Source organism: Drosophila biarmipes, chromosome 3R (genome assembly GCF_025231255.1).
Source record: "Drosophila biarmipes strain raj3 chromosome 3R, RU_DBia_V1.1, whole genome shotgun sequence".
NCBI classification, from domain to species: Eukaryota; Metazoa; Arthropoda; class Insecta; order Diptera; family Drosophilidae; genus Drosophila; species Drosophila biarmipes.
Window position 1 is genome coordinate 22,637,424 of NC_066616.1, and position 23,248 is coordinate 22,660,671.

A 23,248-nucleotide genomic window follows, 5' to 3' on the forward strand; every position below is an offset into this window, starting at 1 on the left:
GAATCAGCACTTGTTTACATGTTATGTGATATTAAAACACTTCAAGTCGTTAAATACATCTTTAGTTTTAGTTTTGTGTAAGGTTATAATATTAATAAAAATAATATTTGATTAATCTTCACTAATTATATTTGATAGCATCCAAAATTTGTATCATCTATAACTCGTTCCAAAATCAAATCATTTAATAAAATTAATTTTCAAAAATATTTTATTTGTGTTATATTTCTATTATTATAATTACGTTATTTTTCATATGTAAGCCGAATTTTTCTGAAGTGCAAAGTACCGAGAGAAATATTATGGCTTATCTGCCTTCGACTTGAGCTCGGCTTTGCTTTTGTTTTGTTTGAGCTGGGTCTTTAAATACAATATAATAATTACCATTTAAATGGAATCTTTATAAAAAAAAAAGGGGGAAGCCGGGCCGTACAAGAAGCCTGAGATAAGGCCATCCTGTACCACGCACCGAATCCCTCTCAATCCGGCAGGAATTATTGTTTTGGAATATTGAAACACAGCCTCCATTTGGATCGGGTCGCGTTTAGCGCCCCGCGTAGACATAAATAATCTACGCTATATGCCATGTAGTACAATCCGTGGCCAGTTCATCGTGACGGAGCACAGATAAGCCGGGTGCTGTGTGAGGCAAGCCGAATAAAATTGAAAATTAAATCGAGTATGCTGTGGGGTAATGGGTCAACCAACTATATTTACTAGCTCTTAATGTGCTGGCACCGCTGATAGCCCCATCAAAATTCAAGGTACTTGGGGTCACCAGCGACCAGATTCGAATGAGTGCATTCAAAGGAATATTTCTCGCCAGTCTGGCGAAGTGTTCGTCTGATAAATGAAACACGAAATCGATTTCAACCGATCAGATAAGTTGTGACAGTGCGAACATTAGTCAATAAAGTGAATTCGGTGGAGAGGGAAGCAAACAATTGATAAGACCGAAATTAGGTGTCTTATTGTGAGGGACTGGGGAAAATATTTACCAACCAAACTGTGCACTCAAACAATAATTCTGTTTGGCAAACATTTGTATTGACCTTTGCTGATAGGCATCGTTCCGAACAATGTGCGACTATTTAGAAACCATAAACATTGCATTTTGAATAAGTCTTAATATTTTTTGTGGCAGGATTCAAAACGAGTTTTTGGTAGAAAATAAAAAATAAAATGGTTTGAATTTCATTTCAGCCCTAAAGTATTCAACACTTTTTTGCCCATTCCAACTGCCAAAGCAATGAATATGAATATTATGAATACAATGAATATTCACAACTGCTTCATCAACACTACAATTTCCAAATAATTTTCAACTTTTTTATTTTTAGTTTCTACAGTTTTCATTTCGCGATTATAAAGGAACAGAGGGCAATTCAAAAGTTCATCCTAGCCTAAAACTGGAAGTCTTGGAGTGGGAAGCAGTGGTCTACTTTTTCAGTGCCTGGACAAAGTTGCCCAGATCGTACTCCTCCTCGTATTGATGCTCCGACCAGAGTTCCGGCAGGTTCTCGATGATGGTGTTCATGGACATGCCGCCCGATCCCGCTGCTGTTGCTGCCGATCCAGCTACGGCTCCCTGGTCTTTGCCGCCGTTGAAGAGGTCGAAGATCTGCGAGGTGCCCATCGTCTGGAGCGATGCATTCTCCGCACTGACCACAGTGTTGGCGGTGAGTATCTTAAACTTCTGCAGGCCCATGATCTTCTCCTCCAGCGAGTTGCGCGTGATGAGTCGGTAAACATTCACCACCTTCTTTTGACCGATTCGGTGGGCTCGGTCCATGGCCTGCAGATCCTTCATGGGATTCCAGTCGTGCTCCACAAAGATGACTGTGTCGGCTCCAGTTAGATTAAGACCCAGGCCACCAACCTAAATATAAGTTCGGATTTAAAATGCATTCAGTATTTCATGAGTTATCCCATGCTTACCAGGGTGGTCAGGAGCAGAACATCTATGCTGGGGTCACTGTTAAAGTTATTGACTATATCTTGGCGCTGGGAAGCGGGCACGCTGCCGTCCAGCCGCAGATAGGTGACGCTGGGCAGATGCCGACGCAGCAAATCGTGCTCCACAATGTCCAGCATCGCCTTCAGCTGGCAGAAGATCAGAGCCCGATGCTGGCTCACCGACTCCGTCTGCACACCAATGCCGCAGTCTAGGAGGAGTTGCCTGGGGAAAGAAATCGTTAAGTTAGGAATAAGTAAAACATAAATATTAAAAAAACACTTACTTTAGCGCTGGCAGCTTGGCCGAATGCTCAATGTCGTCCAGGGAGCTGTTCGAAAGCGCCAACTGGCTGGCCACCTGAGTGAGCTCCTCGGACTGGCGCAGCACCAGCTTGGGATGATTGCACACGTTCTGCAGGTAGCGGAGCGCTTGGAAAATATGCGTCTTGGTGGCGCTGAGATTCTCCGACACCATGGCTGCCGCCGACGAAGAGACGTCCAGCTTGTCCAAACAGTCTTTCAGGTGCTTATTGCTAAAGTCTTCGTAGAGGCGAAGCTGGAGCGGACTCAATTCGCAAAGCAGGTCCTGGGTGATCTTGGGCGGCAAGTCCTTCAGCACGTCCTCCTTAACGCGTCGCAACAGGAAGGGCAAGACTTGGCGGTGCAGCGCCTCCATGGCCAGCACTCCTGCTTCCTGCTCCTTGGCCGAACTCTTAGCATCCCGTGAAGCCAGAATGGGACGCGAAAAGCGTTGCACAAACTGCTTCTCAGTGCCCAGGAATCCCGGCATCAGGAAGTCGAACAGGGACCACAGCTCCAGCACATTGTTCTGGATGGGGGTGCCGGAGAGAATCAATCTGTGGTTGGCCTTCAGTCGCTTTATGGCCTTCGAACTTTTGGTCTTGCCGTTCTTAATGATATGTCCTTCGTCCAGGACGACGTAGTTGAAGTGTATGCCGCTAAAGAAGTCAATATCCTTGCGCACAGTGTCGTAGGATGCCACGACCAGGTTGCAGCTGGTTCCAATCTCACTCCTAAGCTTCTCTCTGCCTACAGGAAATCCGTAGTAGTGCAGGGGTCGCAGCACGGAGCCTTTGTCAAGGAACTTATCCACCTCGTAGACCCAGTGACCGGTCAAAGTGGGCGGGCAGATGACCAGACTGGGTAGATTGGCCAAATTGGCTGCTTGGCGGTGCGTATGATCTCCGGCAAGTATACAGATGGTCTGCAGGGTTTTGCCCAAACCCATATCGTCGCAGAGGATGCCGTGAAGATTATACTTGTTCAGGAACCAAAGCCAGTTGATGCCTGCCTGCTGGTAGCAGCGCAGTTCCACGCTTATGGGCACTGGAACCTGGTAGTTGGGAATGCTCTTTGGATTGAAAAGGTAGTCGAGGAATTCACGGTCGCGGGTCTTGCGAGCCTGCAAAGGTTCACTCTTCAATTGCTCCGCCTTGCCGTCCAGCGGCATCAACTGGACGAGATTGGCAAAGCAGTGGGTGGAAAGAAGTCGCACTGATTCATCGGGATCGCTCATTGCTCCCAGTAGAGGCACCACCAGCAGCACGATGTAGGGCACTACTTTGATTTGCAGTCGGCTGACCACTCGTTCAATAGCCTCCACTGCTCCCTGCCGCTCAATGAGCTGCTCAATTTTTCCAAGCAGCGGCAGCAGATCATGCACCACAAACTGCATAGTCTGGCAAGCGTCGATCTCGGCCAGCACGGCGATACAGCGGGCAGCCATGTGACGCACTGCCTTCAGAGGATGACAAACGATGAAGCCAAGTGGTTGAAGCAAAGCGAACATCTGCGGATGCAGTGCAGCATGAAGATGAGGGGCTGCTGTCTCGATCAGCTGCAGCGAGCTGATGAGCTCGTTGCACACTCCCAAGTCTGGCAGGATGCTAGGCAGTCGCCAATCGCACGATTGCTTCACAAACTGCTCCACCTTGCCGAACATGAGCTGTTGGAAAACAGCCACCTTGTCCACAATGTGCTCTCCGAATGTCTTGCACAGCTTCTCTATGGCACAGGCCGCTCCCAGGCGCTGTATGCGGCATTGCTTGGCTTCCGCCTCTTTCGCTTGCTGAGCTTTCACTTCTGTGTGGTTAACGACCGCTGCTGCGGCCAAGATCTCGCCAGCGGGTGGTCGTCCAGGGCCACGGCTAGGCGTAGTAGTAGTAGGAGTAGTGGCTCCACCACTACCTCCTCCTCCGGATCGACTGTTTGTAACTGGCACTGCCTGTTGTAGTGCCAGTGTCAGGATGCCGTAGTAAACACAACTGTTGGTGACTCCAGGTGAAAGCGGCGTTTGCTTGAGGGTCTGAGTTGGCATTACCTGCAAGAGATTAGGTTAAATGTTTAGAAAGCGGTATTAGGGTAATTCTTTATCTAACTTACCAGTTTGGGTGTGTACTCGGCGTCGCTTCGCAGCAGCGTACAAAGGTTGTTCAGGATCTTGCTATTTGGACTAGGATTTCTATCACAGACCTGGTCCATGAGGTGGACCAGGAACTCGGCAGATAGCTGCTGCAGCTGGAGACACTGCTCCCGCTTAATGGACTCCATCAATGGCTTGACCACCGGATTCAGCTTCTCGGGCAGGCAGTGCAAAGCGCAGATGGCGCCGGCAAGGGCTGCCTGGGCACTGACATGGTAGGCGCTCTGTTCACTGGTTGTCTGCTGGTAGGAGGCCTGTAGGCTGCGCCGCCGCTCCTCCAACATGTCCAACAGCTTTGGCTTGAGGGGATAATGGCGCAGATTTTCGCTTAACGTTGTGGCCACCGCCTCGATTTGATCCAGGGTGAGGATCTTGGCGTTGTTGAAGTCATTGATTGGGATTTTGTTCTGCTTTAGCGTAGCAATAAAGTCTTGTGCCTCCTGCAGCAGTCGGGTCAGCGAGATGGCCACCTCATCGTAGTAGACGTACTCGCTGACGCACTGATGCAACTTTTCCTGTAGGTTCGGCGGTCCCGGGCGCACTGGTTCATCTTCGAGAGCCCAAAAAGCAATGATCAGTCCACACACGATTCGCTGGACAGCGGAGTGGGCGTTGAGGTGACCCAACAGAACTTTCGTATAGCAGTCGGTGGGACTCTCTGTTTGCGGGGTGTACACAACTCCTGGCGCTGGCTGCACCAGATAATGAGAGAGGGCTCCCAGTGCCCGCGAAGAGGCAATCCGAGCACGCATAAAGTTCGCCTCCCGTAGCTCCAATGGCGTGGCCTCGCTGCCACCCAGGTATAACTTTAGTGAGGCATTCGAGTGCGCTAGGATGGCGCCGCCCAGATCGTCTCCTATGCGTGGCGTTCGTTTCCGTGAGGTGCTTCCTGGCGTGCTCGAATCTCCATTAGCTCTGATCAGCACTCCCGCATCGAAGGCGAGTCTAGGCGGCTGCATTGACAGACAGATCCAGGAAGACACGTACGGACAGGCAGCGTGCAGGAGGGCTCCCAAATCCGCATGCTCGATGAGATTGGACCACACCTGACGGGCCAATGCCTGGATATCCGCCTGCGGCTCGACCAGAATGCGCTGATAGATGTGGCGCAGTGCCTGCTGCAGCAATTGCCACTTCCAGTCGCTGACTCCAAAGTTAAGTTTCATCTTTTTCTGATCCGGTTCCTCCTTGACGTGATCCTCCTCCTTTGGCTCCGATTTTACCTTATCCGCGCTGGTCAGGGTGATCAGTGTCTTGAGTGTAGACCTCCGCACTGAACTTGTGCTGTGAGAAAGAAAAGGCCACAGGCGCGGCACCAGAATGGACATAGGCTCCATCTCCACCCAGCTGGCGGCTTTTGGCAGACAAAGAATAGCCGCCAGCAGCCCCATGAAACTGTTGCATGCAGATGTGAGCTCGTCCTGATCCAACAGTAGGTCCCACAGCATCTTAACAATGGAGGAGACTTGTATCGGATTTAAGAGCTTCGGCAGCCATGAAGAAACTGGAATTAGCGTAGCCGCAGCCACTGCTCCAACATCATCAACAGCGTCTAGCAAACCACTGAGGATATTTGAGATTGACTGTGGTAGATAGATGGGCAGCAGCTCCTCGCGCACCACGAACACATACTTCAGGCCCAGCAGTCCACCATGCCGCACTTCCCACTCGTTCTTGTGCTGGATGAGCTGCAGTAGGATGTCCACTATCCGTTGAACTTTGGACGCCTGGATCTCCTTCACCAGGGTGCCCAGCACCTGGGCACAGGTCTCGCGCACCGGTGCCACCACTTGATCCGAGACGAAGTCACCGAATCTGTCCAGACACAGCACACAGAGCAAACGCAGCGCAGCATCCTCCAGCCAGCGATTGTGTGCTTCGTCCATCTGCTCTCTACTCTGTTGCACTACTTTTCCCGCTCCCTGGGCATGCTGGTTGATCAGCTCCCTCAGTGCTGTGGCCGCTCCATGGCGCACTTCCCATTTGGCATGAAAGAGATCAATGAAGAGGCGGGAGCAGAAGTTCTCCAACGGCCAGGAGACGGCATCCACCCAAGTTCCCGTGGCATCCGGCACAGCAGCTGCAAGGTAATTGAATAAATGTTAATTTATTAGGTTTTTTAGGAAATACCCATAGCCACAGAGAATCACAATAAATCATTCAACAAGAATTGGCACTTCATTTCATAACAATTTCTTATCTGGTTTCTGGAACTTTTCAATTGTAAGCGTTACCCCGTGATAATAGGATAATTGCTCACTCACCATTTAAACTGTAGAAGATTTCCTGTCGCTCCGTGGCCTTTAGCTTCTTTTTTTCCGGCTCGTCCAGCGCTGATAGCGGTGTGGTGCCATTGTTGCTGTGGTTGCTCCCCGTGCTGTGGTTACTGTTGGAGTTCCGCCGGCTGCAGGTGGGCGTGACCACGGTGGCCGAAGCCGATGTGTTTTGGCGGGCTTTGCGCTTGGCCCGGTTCATCTCACGGCAGCTCAGCTGAGCCTGGCCAGAACCGTTGGCCGCTGGCTTTATATTGAGTATATGCTCCACGGGCAGCTTCTCGGCATTCACGTTGTAGCTGCTTCCGCTCCTGGCGAGCGCCACATCCTCGTCGGTGATCATGTCGGTAAGATTGACGCCCAGCTTGGCGGCCGTTGTCAGGCCCAGTTTGTCGTTGAGCGCCGCCCGCTGGCGACTCAGCCGACTGGCGAGACTTCTCTCCTCATCCCCGCCGCCACTGGCGGGCTGCTCCTCCTGCACATCGAACTCGTTGCCCTCGGAGCCGATGAGGCGGGCGCCCTTGTGCAGGATCTGCTGCAGATCGAACTCATCGAAGCTGAGAAGTCGCTCGCTGGCCGTTGTGGAGTTGGAACTACTCGACTGGCAACTGTCCTCTTCCGCGGCAGCTGCCGCTGTGGCTGCATCACTGCTGGAGCGCTCCTTCTTCGGCACCACCTGCAGTTCCGGCTGCCAGGGTGGCACTTGCTTCAGTATGGCCTCGACCGTTTGGGCCGCCGCTATCCTCGTCTCCCAGGACGAACTGTGCAGGTAGCCCACCAGGCGGTTCAGCAGGGCGTGCAGCTCGTGCGGATAGAGCTTCTGGACCTCGCCGATCTGCTTGGCGGCCGCCTGACGAGTGGCCGCCGTGGAGCCGGTCTCGAGTAGGATGAACAGGCGGTCAAGTCTGCAAGGGTTGTCAATTAGTAAGTTAACTCTTTAGGGTTTTGAAATGACTAACTTACCTAGATGTCATTATACAATGGTAATTTGTGATACTTGTTGTGATACGTCGATCTAAGAATCGATCTACTCTAAGTTACTAATCTGGAAATAGATGGAAACTTTATTATTACACTGTAATAACAATAATCTTAACTAGTTTTATGAGGCTTCCCCCATTAGGCATACACAACATCTATTACACCACCCAAGTGCGTTAGAAAGTATTCCATTCCGCAGCCAATTGGGAATTTCTTCTCCATAGCTCGAACTAAACGGGAATTTTGATAAGCGTATCAACAAATGCAATACCTTTACCACGAGGCTAAGCGAAAACTTAACTACACCTGAAAACGAAGTTCTCCACTTCGGATAAAAAAGTTTCCATTACAATGACAATAGCTTGGACTGAAGCATAGCCAACATTTGTTTTCTACTGTAAAGAAACTTCACTATAGTGCAAATACCATGACAACCGTAGGTATAACCTTCGCAGAGCTCGTGTTACCTAGTATACCTTTGGTTAGCTGAGATTATTCAATTTAGTAGGGTTAAATGTACAAGCGAGTGAGTACAGCTTCCCGGGCTGGATCTAAATTTCTGGGAAGCCTATTATTAAGATTCCCGAGACTGTTATTAGTTCTGTGCCACAGTTGTCGGACCGTGTGACGCACTGTACAGTAGAACGAACACATGGCTCGGCTCGGCTCAGCCCAACGTCTAGCGCAATCTCGAAGTTTAGCCTTTCTCAGCGCAGCCCAATCGACGGGGCCCAATAAAAAGTGGACACGTGGTCGCGGAGGGCCGAAGACAGGGTTCCAATGGATACCACGGGTCCCATGGCCTGGGTGGCTCTTCCTGGGGAGCATTATTAAGTGGGCTTGGGCGGTGTAAATTGAGTCACTCAACGTGAATGGCGAGCAGTTCCTTGGCTTGGTGCTTGGAGCAGAACGTGACAATTGAGCAAATGGCGGCATTTCCATAATCCCACCATCCGCGCCATTGCAACCCTCTTACGTAGTAACACCTACGATTCAATCCATCTCCATCAAATACAAAGAGATTACAGATGTTTCGCAGTGAAAGCCACACTTTCCACCTCGCAGCTTTTCGGCTTGGGCCGCCTTATCAATGCAGCGTGTTTCGGGGCGATAAGAAATTGCAAAAATCACGGTTCACTGAACCAAGGTGGAGAATATTACGATTCAGAAATACACCTCCACGCTTAGAATAAACAATAAAGCGAGTCTTCGGGGCACGTGCAAATTTATTGACAGTGTTTATCCACAAGTAATGGGGGCAATGAAAACAAAGAAATATTATTACTAAACGTAATGAAATCGTTTGTACATATGGCATGTCGCTGGCATGTTCGACCGACCATAAAGCCAGTTTATCGGCGACAAATCGGCTGTGCTTCGATTTGTCAGGCGACCTCGTCGGAGCCACCCACCGGAGGGGCGGGCTCGGGGATCGCAATTGAAAGGCAAAGCGCTGGGTAATTAAATTTCCATTAGATGAACATCGACGCAGGCGATCGCAGGCATTGATTTTGCTCCCTCCTGCGGGTCGCCTATTTATTTGTACATTTTCAGCGAACGATAAGCTGCCACTTTTTCATTATCACCATTTTTTGTGGCAAGTTCTGCTAGCTTTTTTGTATTTATAGAAGTTTTCTATACGGTCCAGATTAAAGGGGGCTGGCGGAAGTGCTGGGTCATTTGTTTACACCAAAGATAAGGCTGGCACTATTGTTATTTCGCTGGCCATATGGCCAGAACTTCGAGTATATAGCCGCCTATGTGGCAGGTTCTAATAGGTTGTTGGTGCGAGTGATAAGCTACGTATGGGCTCTGCTTTATCAATAGAGGTTTTAGAACGTATATGGTGGGTGGATTGGTGTTATGTCGCTAGCAGATTAGCCAGTAAATAGTCCAATCATCCATCAATGATTTCTTTTCTATAAAAATTTCAACTAGTAAATTTGGAATTTCATCTGCATTTTTCAGCTGAAAAAAAGACTTTTCGGCAGCTATTTGTGTTCAATATTTGCCCGCCATGGGGCCAGTATGGAGTATTGGCACAGCTGCGGCTGCATTTCGCAAATTTATCGAACAAATGGAGCTGCGAATGACAAACAACGCGGTGCTTGGCGTTGGTTGTTCGATTTAAACAGCATCCAGTCAAGTTCGGCAAGTAAACTTTGCATAAATTCAAATGTTCTCAAACGAAACTGTGACAAATGTCGCGCCGAAGCCGCGAGCTGGGGGAAAATGGCAATGCGAAAAAGCGAAAAGCCGAAAGGCCGAGCTCCGGCGTTTGGGGCTCGAAACTAGTTCAGGTGCCCTACCCCAAAGTGGCTGCTGCCGCTGGCGAAGAGGGGGTTGGGGGGCGGCGACTGCAGTCGATTACGGCAGCGGACCATAAATAAACACAGGTGCTTGTACCGCCTGGCATTGTGCTGCACGGAGAGAAATGGGGAGGTGCTAGGAATGTTCATAAAAATGGAACACTAAATATATAAGTTTTTAGAACGTTAATGGAATGGTTTGAACACAGATTTAACCTTAAGAATATAGTTGTGATCTTTAAACAAGAAATTTTAATTTTTATATAAGTTATATTAATTTTTTATAGTTTAAAAATTGGAAAAATATTTATATATATATATATAATAACAACATTGTGATATTTGAGCAACAAATTTCAGTTTTTGAAAACATTACTTTTGTTATTTGTAATTTAAAGTATTAAAAATATTTTAGTTTAATTTGGAAAATAATATTTTAATTTTTAGTAGATACCAAATTAAAAGTTTTTGCTTAAATATGATTTACAAATTTCTCATGTTTAATTGATATTAAAATATAAAAAATATTTCTTTAAGTTTTCTGAGATATTAGACGAGCATTTACGTGTGTATTAGTTCAAATCCAACTCAGCCCCACTAATTTCAAGAAAAGGTTGAACTTTTTTAAGCAATATTTCTAATTTTTCATAATGCTCTCTAAAAATTTTTATTTCACTACTATTTTATAACTATTATCTAATCATATTCCGATAAGGCTAATGAGAATTATAGTATCAATAACTCTACATTTTGATCAGGGACTTTTTGAAGATTTTTAAGGGTCAGGGTACCCTCTCCCACATTTCTCCCAGTGCACCAACGCACGGTGCTGCGGACGTGGACAACGCATGGAGGGATTATTGTTAAATGCCACCCACTGAAATCGGAAAAGAGCCCGGTGAATGGACAAATGGACGGCGGCCACAAGCGGCGGCTGGCGAATTGGGCAACGCTGCGCCTAAAAATACGCGCACTAGAATGGATGCCAAGGAGAGAGATACAAAGATACAACGTACTATAATAGACCAGCCAGAGGCGGGGGTAGAACAAGAGCTAGTAATTGCAATTGGCAAGTTTTTGTTTAAGGATTTCCGCTGTTTTGCTGCGTTGGCGCTGGCCGCGCTCTCTCACTCTCCTCTCTCTCCTCTCTTATCAACAAATAGCTTGCCCCCTGGCCCCACGCTCACGCACACTCGCGCAAGCGGAAGCGATAAGTGAATGCCATGAAAAAGCCATGCCCATGGAAGCCTTCTGGAACGCGTTCTTGGTCCTTCCGTTGGCCTTCCCTTCCCGCCCAACCCCTGCCCAAATTATATCACCTACCTTTGGCAATGGTTGCTCTCCCTCTCTCTCTCTCTCTCGCTCTTGCTCCCTTTGCGGTGCGGCAGCAGTCAGCTTTTGCGGGCGCCCTCTGGCAATCCAACTCATGCGCTCTGCATTTTCTAATTGAATTGTTTGCTCTAAAACTGTACACTCGAGGCTGCGTTACTATGGCCCCGCGCGCGCGTGTGTGTGTGTGTGTGTGTGTGCGGCGCAGCGTCTCGAATCAATCCAAATTGATATTCGCCTCCCCTGCCTTCCCACTCACTCGCACTCACGCACCATTGATTTTTTCCTGCTCACGCACACACTGGCACTCGCGGCGCTCGAGAACTCACGGATGGGGCGGCAGACCTCGATTGTGGCCTGCGCGAATCGCGGAATTACGGAATTACGGAATCACGGAGTCTCGGGGGCGTGGGCAGTCAATGTTTCAACTTAACACTGGGCTTCACGCAGAGGCAGACACACTCCGAACGCACGATTTTCCCAAGTTTTCGGTTCCCAGCAGCCATGTTAGCCCGTTGGAGTCGCATTTATATGTGGGCCAGACTGTCATGGTGCATGCCGTTTTTAGCGGGCGCGAGCGGGACGGCGCTAGGCGCTGGGCGAGCGAGATGGCGGCACGTCGGCGTCATCGATATTTTCAGAGCAGCGATGTCTGGTCAGCCAGCATCGGTGGTTGTGCATCCCTGACCGAACTTACGTTCGCTTACGATTACGGTCCTTACGTTCACACACAAAATTAAAAAAAAAAACCAACTCTATTCGCTGGAAAAGCAATGCATCCATTCCAGCTCAGCATTTTTGAACTTGTAAAGAGTGACACTTTTCAAATGCTTTGAGGAACTGCGGTTCAAACACCCTATTTTCCAGAATTGAACTCCATTTTCTCATAACTGTGTGAACAGTTTTATATGAGTTTGGTATATGACTCGACTAAGTTAGCAGAGACATCCACCATGTATTTTAAAGAGACCGTGTTTTTGGTATATTTCTGATATAAAAATGATGTTCCCCCTAGCCTGATGGTATAATTCTTAGGTACTTGCGCGGTCACACTAGCCATCAGCTCAGCGTTTTCTTGGTTTTTGCGTGTGAAATTAAAAAAATAAGTGACGAAAAGCCCACAAAAGTGCCGCACCATGAACGCCCTGGGTCCTAAGAAGGACGGTAGTCCGAATATAGACTTTTTCCAGTCCCCGGAGACGCTGCAGGGCTTCGAATCGATCCGCCAGTGGCTGCAGAAGAACTGCAAGAAGGTGCGCACCAACAAAAACGCCGCCGCAAACAAAAATGGCGCTGGCTGGCGGTGAAAAAGCAGGATGTAATACTCTCGTTGTCTCTTGCAGTACTTGGCCCACAGCTCGGAGCCCATCACGAAGGAGTCGCTGGCCCAGCTGCTCATCCACTTCCTGCAGTATGTGGAGGCGAAGCTGGGCAAGAATTCGCCGGAGCCGCCGGCCACCAGAATTCCGGTTAGTATTTGTGAGCGCGGTACAGGGTGCCCCTTGTGGCGTGTGTACACGTAAATATTAACCCCTCGGTGACCAAGGGGTTAAGAGCCAAGATTACTTGATTTTAGAAACCGTTTCTAATTAATATTTATAAATCTGTTTTAATTGTCTGCCCCACAGATGCGCTGCTTCCTCGACTTCAAGAGCGGCGGTGGCCTGTGCATCATCTTCTCCACCATGTTCCGCTTCCGCGCCGAGCAGCGCGGCAAGAAATTCGACTTCTCCATCGGCAAGAATCCCACGCGGAAGGACCCCAACATCCAACTACTTATCGAGATCGAGCAGGCGCTGGTGGAGGCGGACTTGTACCGCATCCCCTACATCTACATCCGCCCTGAGATCGAGAAGGGCTTCGAGGGCAAACTACGCGAGATCCTCGACAACCGGCGGGTGGAGATCGTCTCGGACGAGGAGGACGCCACCCACATTGTCTATCCCGTCGTGGACCCCCATCCGGACGAGTATGCTCGGCCCATTTTCAAGCGTGGCGGCCATGTGATGCTGCACTGGTACTACTTCCCCGAGTCCTACGATTCCTGGGCTGTGAACAACTTCGATCTGCCGGATCACATTCCGGAGAATCCCGAGTCGCCGGCCGAGCGCTGGCGCGTGTCTGCCTCCTGGATCGTGGACCTGGAGCAGTACAACGAGTGGATGGCCGAGGAGGACTACGAGGTGGACGAGCAGGGCAAGAAGAAGACGCACAAGCAGCGCATGTCCATCGACGACATTATGTCCTTTGGCGACGAGAAGAAGAAACCTGCTGCCAGCTCTGGCGGAGGCAAGCAAAAGAGGCGTCGCTCGCCATCGCCAACCACATCGGCGTCCACCTCGAAGCCGGGCAAGCGCAAGCGATCCCCCGCCGTGGTGCACAAGAAGTCGCGAAACGACGATGACGATGAGGATCTAACCCGCGATCTGGATGACCCACCGGCAGAGCCAAATATTCAGGAGGTGCATAAGGCTAACGCTGCCCTGCAGTCCACCGCCAGCCCGGCTCCAGGCGGGAAATCCCGGGGCGACAACGACATGATGCCTATCAAGGGTATGTTCTATATCCTAACTGATGGTTGACCAACACGAGCTAATATCTCTCCTTTTGTAGGCGGCACTATGACCGATCTGGACGACGAGATGACTGGCGGCAGTGCTGCTCAAGCCATGTCCACCGGAGACGGAGAAAACTCGCAGACAGGAAAGACCAGTGATAACAGCAACACGCAGGAGTTCTCATCGTCGGCCAAGGAAGACATGGAGGATAATGTGACCGAGCAGACTCACCACATCATAGTGCCCTCGTACTCGGCCTGGTTCGACTACAACTCCATTCATGTAATTGAGAAGCGGGCCATGCCGGAGTTCTTCAACAGCAAGAACAAGTCCAAGACGCCGGAGATCTACATGGCCTACAGAAACTTTATGATAGACACCTACAGGTAACTGAGAACTGCATTTCTTTGGCCGTAAGATAGTTTTTGTAATAATTCTTACCTATTTTTAGGTTGAATCCCACGGAGTACTTGACCAGCACCGCCTGCAGGCGCAATCTGGCCGGAGATGTGTGCGCCATCATGCGGGTGCACGCGTTCCTGGAGCAGTGGGGTCTCATTAACTACCAGATCGATGCGGACTTGCGCCCCACCCCCATGGGCCCGCCTCCGACCTCGCACTTCCACATTCTTTCGGACACGCCGTCGGGTCTGCAGTCCATTAATCCGCAAAAGACTCAGCAGCCGTCGGCGGCCAAGACGCTGCTGGATCTGGACAAGAAGCCGTTGGGCAAGGACGGTGGCCTGGAGCTGGGCGACAAGGGTGGCCTGGCTGGCATCAAAACAGAGGCTCTGGAGAACGGCGGCGCTGCCGGCGGACTAAGTTCTGGGGTGAGCCAGTTTGGTCTCAAGCTGGATCAGTATGCCAAGAAGCCGGCGGCTATGAGGAACCGCACGGCAGCCAGCATGGCTCGGGAGTGGACCGATCAGGAGACCCTGCTGCTGCTCGAGGGCCTGGAGATGCACAAGGACGACTGGAACAAAGTGTGCGAGCACGTCGGCTCCCGCACCCAGGACGAGTGCATCCTGCATTTCCTGCGGCTTCCCATCGAGGACCCGTATCTGGAGGATGACGGAGGCTTCCTAGGCCCCTTGGGCTGCCAACCCATTCCGTTCAGCAAGAGCGGCAATCCCATTATGTCCACCGTGGCGTTCCTGGCATCTGTGGTCGATCCCCGTGTGGCTGCTGCTGCTGCCAAGGCCGCCATGGAAGAGTTTGCAGCTATCAAGGTAATCAACTTTGAAGAAGCTTTTATAAATGAACCCCTAATTAATGTAAAACCTCCTACAGGATGAGGTGCCCGCCACGATAATGGACAACCACATGAAGAACGTGGAGAAGGCCTCGGCAGGGGGCAAATTCAATCCCAACTTTGGCCTGGCCAACAGTGGAATCGCCGGCACCGGCAACGACAAGGAGGATGAGGAGGGCAAGGAAGGAGGAGCTTCGGCATCCGCTGGCGGCTCAGATGAGGAAATGAAGGATCTAAGCAAAAAAGACGGTAAGAGAAAAACAGAAGCAGTCGGTTCGGTAGGTTCAGTGGATATCGGTTAAGGAAATTCTCGATATCATTTAATTTTATTGTAAATTCAAAGACCTTTCTTGTTACTGATATCCATTGGAAACGTATACTCATTTGTTGGTTCCGCATTCGTTTGTTTTGTTGAACTCTTGTGTTGCCTTCACTCAAAATTCGCAATGTGTTCTCCATTTGGCACTGTATTCGTATATTGTTTCGTTTTTGTGTTGCGCCCAATCTACCAAACTCACATCAACACCACAACCACCACCAAATAACAAACCACAACCACAGACGATGCCAAGTCCAAAGACAAAACAAAATCGGATAAGACCAACACGAACACAGACTCGAGTTCCACATCATCATCAGCGACAGGCAACACCAACAACACCGACAAGAGACCCAAGGAGTCGTCCGGCTCCTCGCCCTCGGGCGACAAGTCAGCCACCAAGTCAGACAAATCAAACAAATCCTCACCCACAGAAACAGCAGCGACCGCCGGTGGAGGCGATGTGGACATCAAGACGGAGGACAGCAGTGGCGACGGCGAGACCAAGGACGGCACCGAGGCCAAGGAGGGATCGGGACCGGCGGCATCAGGACCGGGAGCGGTGGCCAAGGATGGAACCTTCAGCGAGAACAACATGCAGACGGCGGCGGCAGCAGCTCTGGCTTCGGCAGCCGTTAAGGCCAAGCATCTGGCAGCACTGGAGGAGCGCAAGATCAAGTCCCTGGTGGCGCTACTCGTCGAGACGCAGATGAAGAAGCTGGAGATCAAGTTGCGTCACTTCGAGGAACTGGAGGCCACCATGGAGCGAGAACGCGAGGGGCTGGAGTACCAGCGTCAGCAGCTGATCACAGAGCGCCAGCAGTTCCACCTGGAGCAGCTGAAGGCGGCCGAGTTCCGGGCGCGCCAGCAAGCCCATCACCGGCTCCAGCAGGAGCTCCAAGGTCAGGCGGCAGCCGGGTCCATGGTCATGCAGCAGCAGCAACAACAGCTGCCACAGCCACAACAACAGCAGCCGCAGCAGCAACAGCAATCACTGCCGCCTCATCCGCACCTGCCACAGCAGCAGCAACTGCCCCCACATCCGCACCAGCTGCCACCGCAGTCCCAACCTCTGGCGGGTCCCACCGCCCAGCACCAGCCGCTGCCACCGCACCTGGTCGGATCCGTAGCTCCGCCGCCCAACGGAGCTCCCTTCGCTGCCCCACCATCGGCCATCGTCACTAACCCGAGCGATCAAGCAGGACCAGCAGCAGCGGGAGCAGCGCCATCCCAGGCCCCCACGCCCATGGGTGAGAATGCTGGGGATAACATTTCAGCCAACATAGTATAAATATAACCTCTTCCCAGATACCACACCGCCGAGCAGCGTACCAGTGGCTGATGGCGCCCCACCGGGATCATCATTGGCTCCAGCCGGTAGCATTCCTCCAGCGAGCTCTGCTCCTGTCGCCGGCGTAGCTCCTCCTCCTTCTTAACTCCTACTCCTAAGCCAGAAAACGTTTAAGTAACTAGCTCTAAGTCGTACGCTCTCAGTATGTTTTATGTATACTCCACTCTAAGCCCAACTCTCGTGTGTAATCCGGAGGAGATGCGTCTCCAGTTTCGTGTCCGATCGCGTGAACAAGCAATTGCACAAATCATTTGAACCAAGTTTTAAAGCCGACAGAATGGCATTCAATAAAAACCTATTTAAATCTATACTAAATGTGGAGTCAACACTTTATTATAAGGCTACAAAAATATATACTTTATAATTCATGTTTATTTACGTTAAAAGTTCAGTTGAGCAGTCGGTTCATTTACAATGAGCAAGAAGTAGATCAGGAGTATCTTAATGTTAATCCTAGGTTGGCTGCGTAAAATGTAGCCAAGTATTTCATGCACTCTTCGGATAGCTTCTGGATTACTGAAAGCTGGTGCGGCGCAGGATGTTGGGGCGCTTGACCTCCCTCAGTTCGCTGGTCGACGCAGCGCGCTTTATGTTGGGGGAGCTCTGCGTGGGCAGTGGGGAAGCGGCAGGAGAGGGAGGTGGAAGACTGGAGCAGGATCCGCTTTGGCAGACCTTTGGCGAGGGTGTCGCAGATATGCTTATGTTGGATCTCAAGCAGCGTTCCTTGAGAGGCGTTTCCTTCAGAACACCCAGAGGTTTCTTGGTCCCCCGGGATTGTTCGCAGTCCAGGTGACGCCCATAGGTGCCCATACTCTTCACATACACACTGTTGTAGAAACGGATGATATCCGCAGTCTGGCCATTGCCCATGTCCACCTCCCGGTAGACGCTTCTCAGGAAGTGCGGCTGGCGGCGATAGTGCTGGATAATCATGCTAAAGGTCAGGCGGAGCTTCTCGAGCCGCACATGCAGATGGATGGCACATAGCAGCAGCTGGTCTAGGTGACGATTTCGCAGTAGCCGGCCGCCCTCCAGGGTGAAGGAGTGCTCGGCCAGGTGCCAGATGTGCGGGAAGGAGTCCACCAGGCACAGACTCTGGCACAGGAGCAGCAGCCGCCGGTTGGCCAGGCCGTAGAACTTTCGCAGGCAAATATCCGTTCCCGTTGAAGAGTTCTCCTTGCCCTCTGCTTCCGACTGCACATCCTTGTAGCTGGGCATCCGTTGTCTCAAGTTCCACCACAACTGCGAGGTCTTGCGGAAGATCAGCGACTGCAGACACTTGTCCTCCACCACATGCAGGTGTTTGATGACCTCTCGACCCAGGAAACCCTGATCGTGGCGCACCACCAGCTCCAGGATCTTTTGGAAGTCGTAGGCATCCAGCGTACAACAGTCCAGTATAAAGGGAAACTTTAAGGCATCCACTTGTTCATCGTGAACGTGGAGAGACACTTCCAGGCAGCAGGCTAATAAGGTGGCGGTCAGTGTGCGCTGTTTCAGTAGCTGACCTATCTTCAGCTGCGGTTTTGCAGCCAGCTCCGGGGCCAAAATCTTTAACAGAAATTTGTAGTAGAGACCCCTGGCCAGGCGGATTCGCTTGGTGGCCGCCTTTGCATCCAACAGATCCTTGGCGGCTTTGGCAAAGGTCATTTCCATACGTAGCAACGTTTGATCAATATACTTCACAACCCTATTTCCATCAGTTTCCTTCTGCAAAGCTTTTACTATGCTGCCGGGAAGGCTCAGCGGTAGCTCCTGGGACATTAGTTTCTTAAGCGACGACCAAGAGGAACTGGCTTGAACGGCGGGCAATGGACTTAGATGAGCATCCCTTTGCCGCTCCTTCGTTTCCTGGAAGCAGAGCAGCACGCGCTCGTCCATCTCACTGATGTCGGCTACATGGTTGGTGTATTTGCGATTTAGGTTGGCCATGTTGATGTCCAGCATTCCCTCCGCCACGATCTCTCGCATATGGGTGTCGTCTCCCACCAGGCTCTGGTCCATGAACAGCATCATGAGGGCCTTGTGGAAAAAGGCGTTCTTCATCTGCCGGACCCCCTTCAGCGGCAGCTCGGGAATCAGTGCTCCCAGTTCTTCGAGGGCGCTATATTTGTTGAGGAAGGCAGCGTCGAAATCCTTGCTGTCCCACTTCTTAGGCACGCCCGCGAATTCGCGACGGATCACCTCGGATTGGGGCACCTCCAGGGCGTTCACAAAGAGCAGATCCATGCTGCAGACCAGCACCTGGCAGCCGTTGACCAGGCTTGAAGTGGCAAAGCCGGGCAGCTCATTGCGGATGACCAGGAACAGAAGCCAGCCGAACTCATAGAGCGATTGGTAGTGGGCATGGACATCCGGATCAGCATGCTCGCCGGGCTGGATGAACAGGCGCTGGAAGATGTGCTTGTAGTGCCGCAGGAGGGTTAAAGTGATGCCCAGCCGACGGCGCAGCTCCTCGATCTCCACCTGGAAGGTGTTCCCGTTCTGGGCCAGCCAGTTCCAGTGCTCCATGCGGCGCAGGAACTGCGACACGTTCACCTTGAAGCTGCACAGCAGTCGGGTCAGTGACAGGTTCCAGCAGCTGTTCTTGGCCAGCGATTCGTTGGCATCGTTGGCGGCATTCTCGGACTCCTCCCTGATTTCCCGCATTTTCACCCGCTGCAGTTCGCTGTAGACGGCGCAACAAAGCCACTCCTGGACATCGCCATCGCTGGTGGACAGCCCGCCGGAGGCATCGAATCGTCGGAAGGAGGCCAGAGCGCTCTCCTGGATCCGCAGATCCAGGTCCAACTGCTCGCAGCTGGCGGAGAAGCGCTTTACCAGCGTCTCCGCCTCTCCCTCCACTTCGCAGGTGTTCATTGGTGGAGAATTGTTAATGTTTACCACTTGCCTCCCTCTTGTTTGTTTATATTCTTGGCGGCGTTAATGCAAATCCCCTTTTTGACTGTACAAAATGCAAATTTACGAAAGGCGCGAATGATTTCGATTGCGGCAATGCGCACCGCCATTGTTATCGAAACGTAGCCCTGGCGGAGGACTTGGGTATTGTAATCGAACTATAGCTGAGGTTTAACCCATTGGTGACTGCCGCTTACTAATTAATTATCCTTTTCTTAAAATTATATTTAAAAATATTATTATTTAGCTAACTTATGTATATTATGTATATTTTAAAATTGAGCTTCGATCAAAAACTATTTTGGCTTAGCTCATAAAAATCAAAAGGGTCTCTTCGGAACTATGATGTTTATTTATTTAATTTATCATGTTTATTTTTATGCATTTTTCTAATAATTAAATAAATCTTAAATATTTTTTGTTTTTTACTTAACCTGTCAAAGCGATAACACTCTTCGACACCCTGCGGTCATCGATGGGTTAAATGTTTATTGTTTGTTTGCAAAATGCTGCAGTCAAATCGCGTTCTTCAAAAAGAGCAAGCTGAATTGTTTTCTATACAAAAGAAACTGGAGCGAGTTCTGCCCGTCATCCAGGAGGCCTTAAATTCACTAAAGGTGCTGAAGATTCCCCTCTCCCTTGACTCCCACTACAGTTTAGTCTTCCACAGGTGGAGGAACTGCATCTCAAGTCGCAGGTGGTGGGCACGCAAAGCACTTCATTGGAAGGCCCTCCTGCCAGAGATCCCCTACTCATAGACCCTACAGAGCAGCTCCCGAACACCGTCACCTCCGCCATGGACTCACAGCAGATCAACAGCCAGCGAATAGATCTGGAACTCTTTAGCCAAGTGAGGCCATTCGATGAGGAAGTCGACTCGGACTAAAACATTTATTTTGGATAGCATCTTGGCCAGGACCACGTACATTTAGGGGACTTAAATAATAATTACAGTACAGTACAAATAGCAAGTTCATATTCGGTTCAAGGATCCATATCTTAGGGAGGATTGGAGGGATAAACTAAACTACTAAAGCTATGCGCTACGGACCAGAAATCGGTCTCCAGATTACTCCTGCTCGTCGGAGGATTCCGCTGAACTCTCTGCCCGCTTTTTCTTCTTCTGGGGCGCTCCCTTCTTTTCATCCTCGCTGCTGTCGCTGTCGGAGGAGGAACTACTGCCACTGGAGCCCGAGGAGCTGCCTTCCTCGTCGTCCGAATCCGAACTGGAGCTGCTGGAGTCCGAGCCGGACGAGGATTCCGATTCGCTGCTGCTGTCTGAGCTGTCCGACGAGCTGGAGGAGGACGAGGAGCTCTTGCTGGTCTTCCGCTTGCGGCGCACCTTCTTGCCGCCCGCCGACGCCACCTCCAGCTGCTCCTCCACCTCGTTCTTGGGCGCCTCGGCCTCCTTCTGGGCCAAATGCTTGCTCAGCTGCTTGGTGCGCGAGCTCCGGTGGACGAATTTTCGCTTCTCTTTGCACTCGTAGCTCCAGTGGCCAATCTGCAGGCACTTCTGGCACCGGATGCCGTTGGGAAAGTCGGCCGCCAGCTTGGCGGATCTGTGGGCGGCGGAACGAAAGCAAGGTTAGGACAAAAAGCCGGCTGGGAGCAGGAGCCTCTCCGCCACAAGCGGTCTCACCTCTTCTTCTGCGCCAGCTTGCGGGCTGCTAGGCCCACCAAGGTCATCCTGAAGCACTCGAGCAGCCGGTGTTGGGAGGAAATCTTGATGTGGGTGGAAAAACAACGTGGCCGGGTGGAAAAGCTGGGAAAAATGAGTATCAAAAATGTTTTTTTGTACAATTTTTTCGTCACATTAGTGATGGACCACCGACCGCAGCCCATCGGTCGTGCATGGTCACCCCGATTTGTTATCGGTTATCGTTTACCTAGCAGCTGCTTGGCTAATTTTTGTCTACCTGGTTTCTGTTTAAATGTGTGAAATTTAGACTTGATAAAGCCTAAACCGCCGTGCATAATGCACGGTCGTAGGAAAAGTAAATAATATACACCCGCTGACCGTTATTTCACACTGAACTGACTGGCACACGCGCTGCCTGGACGAACAATAACAAAGCACGGTGCTGACTAAGCGGCGAAAGTGATTGCAACAAAGTCCAATCACTATCACTCGGTAAGGTCCACTGCAGGTTAATTGCCGGCCAGTTATTGAGGGTTTCATCATCAGCAGCCGCCTTCCATGGAGACCGACACCAGCGCGGTGCTGCCTCAGGCGGGCGCACGCCACATGCCGCCCGAGGAGCTGGCCATGCAGGCGCTCACCAAGCAGCTGTACAAATCCCGTCTCTTCCGGGGTCACTACATGGAAAGGTGTTTTGTGGAGCAGCTGGGCGGCTACAGGGACGTGGTGGTCCTCCAGCGCAGCGAGCGGGAGCTGGAGAAGCTGCTGCACTCCACGGCCGGCCAGCTGCAGAGATTCTACCAGCGCTTCGTGCCCAACATGTGGGTGGGCATCACCTGCGGCAGCTATGGCAGCTACCAGCACTCTCCGCATCCTGGTCAACTGGAGACATGCATCTGGACAGAGATCAGCGACCTGGCTTTCGGAGAGTATTGGTTCAGCATCAGGTCACTGCGCTTCCGGGACCAGGAAGTCCAGTTCAAGCTGAAGATGGTGCGACCCGTGGAGCCAGAGCCACTGCTGACACCGCGCAGATCGGTGTCCAGCAACAGGAGGAGCCCCGTCAAGGCAATCACATCGGGGGAGGGAGGTTCCACCACGACGGACGAAGTGGCGGAGCAGCTGCAACTGGGCCTCAACGACTTTCTGCTCGTTCTACAACAGTGGGGCGATGGGGTCAAGCAAACGGTGTACGACTTCATGGCCAACGATGTGAACAAGCGCAACATTATGGGAACCATTCGATTTCTGGGCCTGCTCATCTTCTCCGCCTTGGGTGGAGCTGCGCTGGCCCTGCGATTCCTGGGCGTCTTTGCTGTGCGCTTCCTGTTCGAACTGAGCCGCTTCACCCACACCGCCACGCCCATAGTCTTCAAGCTCATTGAGTTTCTGAACAAGATTGTGGGGGCCTTCTTCATACTGCTCACCATGATCTGGAAAGATCTCGTCAACCGTGGCCAGCCGGTGGCCGTGCCGAAGCAGCAGCTGGAGGCGAGCAGCCGCTTCAAGAGCATCCAATACGAACGTTCCGAGCCCCACCGACGGAGTCCGCGCTGGTGACCCGCCGCCAAGGGCAAATGCGTCTAGCAATCGGTGTGTAATTAGTCCAGGGTGGAAGGGCATCGTATAATCATTGAAATTGTGTTACTAGCCGTAAGCCAACCGAGATCAATCCCACAAAACCCGCTTCGAGTTCGAAGGGGGGGCACCTATGAGATTTCCCGATTTTAGCCAAATGCAATATTGTAAATTATTTAATTGGCCTGCCAGCCGGCAAACACAATCGCATGCTTATTAACTCGCACTGTTAATTCATCGTGTATTGTCCCAAATTGTGTTTTACTTAACCCCCTTTAGTGCTTAGGTCCTGTAATTTATGTACCGAAAATTATTGTGAATAAATTGAATGCAATATGCGAGAATCGAAATGAAAGATCTGT

General features: G+C 51.0%; 6 protein-coding genes across 9 annotated transcripts; 3 read left to right on the plus strand and 3 right to left on the minus strand.

The window, feature by feature from the left end:
• Positions 1–1,315: 1,315 nt before the first annotated feature.
• Positions 1,316–11,826, minus strand: LOC108026258 (TATA-binding protein-associated factor 172). The gene is made up of 7 exons (XM_017097112.3): positions 11,286–11,826; positions 7,636–7,717; positions 6,664–7,577; positions 4,360–6,479; positions 2,241–4,297; positions 1,939–2,179; positions 1,316–1,879 (listed from the first exon to the last, which is right to left on the minus strand). The coding sequence occupies exons 2-7, from the start codon at positions 7,644–7,646 to the stop codon at positions 1,439–1,441; spliced, it is 5,784 nt and encodes a 1,927-aa protein (XP_016952601.1). The 5' UTR covers positions 7,647–7,717; positions 11,286–11,826; the 3' UTR covers positions 1,316–1,438.
• Positions 11,827–12,331: 505 nt separating this feature from the next.
• On the plus strand, positions 12,332–17,079 carry LOC108026278 (SWI/SNF complex subunit SMARCC2). Of its 2 annotated transcripts, none has more exons than XM_017097142.3 (8): positions 12,332–12,544; positions 12,635–12,760; positions 12,920–13,844; positions 13,905–14,235; positions 14,301–15,078; positions 15,140–15,350; positions 15,663–16,670; positions 16,729–17,079. In XM_017097142.3, the coding sequence occupies exons 1-8, from the start codon at positions 12,428–12,430 to the stop codon at positions 16,854–16,856; spliced, it is 3,624 nt and encodes a 1,207-aa protein (XP_016952631.1). In that variant the 5' UTR covers positions 12,332–12,427; the 3' UTR covers positions 16,857–17,079. The 2 variants fall into 2 exon arrangements, with proteins under 2 accessions (XP_016952631.1, XP_016952632.1); XM_017097143.3 differs by having other exon boundaries at positions 15,855–16,670.
• A 46-nt stretch (positions 17,080–17,125) lies between these two features.
• Positions 17,126–19,777, minus strand: LOC108026279 (retinoblastoma family protein). The gene has a single exon (XM_017097144.3). It carries the CDS (start codon positions 19,628–19,630, stop codon positions 17,285–17,287), a length of 2,346 nt encoding a protein of 781 aa, XP_016952633.1. The 5' UTR covers positions 19,631–19,777; the 3' UTR covers positions 17,126–17,284.
• A 357-nt stretch (positions 19,778–20,134) lies between these two features.
• LOC108026175 (uncharacterized) lies at positions 20,135–20,640 on the plus strand. Its single transcript, XM_017096949.3, has 2 exons — positions 20,135–20,286; positions 20,340–20,640. Exons 1-2 carry the CDS (start codon positions 20,176–20,178, stop codon positions 20,553–20,555), a joined length of 327 nt encoding a protein of 108 aa, XP_016952438.1. The 5' UTR covers positions 20,135–20,175; the 3' UTR covers positions 20,556–20,640.
• On the minus strand, positions 20,534–21,733 carry LOC108026174 (zinc finger CCHC domain-containing protein 10). 2 transcript variants are annotated; one of them, XM_050889219.1, is made up of 3 exons: positions 21,586–21,733; positions 21,309–21,431; positions 20,534–21,228 (listed from the first exon to the last, which is right to left on the minus strand). In XM_050889219.1, exons 2-3 carry the CDS (start codon positions 21,353–21,355, stop codon positions 20,739–20,741), a joined length of 537 nt encoding a protein of 178 aa, XP_050745176.1. In that variant the 5' UTR covers positions 21,356–21,431; positions 21,586–21,733; the 3' UTR covers positions 20,534–20,738. The 2 variants fall into 2 exon arrangements, with proteins under 2 accessions (XP_050745176.1, XP_016952437.1); XM_017096948.3 differs by lacking the exon at positions 21,586–21,733 and having other exon boundaries at positions 21,309–21,519.
• On the plus strand, positions 21,654–23,241 carry LOC108026173 (uncharacterized). 2 transcript variants are annotated; one of them, XM_017096946.3, is made up of 2 exons: positions 21,654–21,800; positions 21,858–23,241. In XM_017096946.3, exon 2 carries the CDS (start codon positions 21,867–21,869, stop codon positions 22,866–22,868), a length of 1,002 nt encoding a protein of 333 aa, XP_016952435.1. In that variant the 5' UTR covers positions 21,654–21,800; positions 21,858–21,866; the 3' UTR covers positions 22,869–23,241. The 2 variants fall into 2 exon arrangements, with proteins under 2 accessions (XP_016952435.1, XP_016952436.1); XM_017096947.3 differs by having other exon boundaries at positions 21,660–21,800; positions 21,855–23,241.
• The last annotated feature ends 7 nt before the right edge of the window (positions 23,242–23,248 follow it).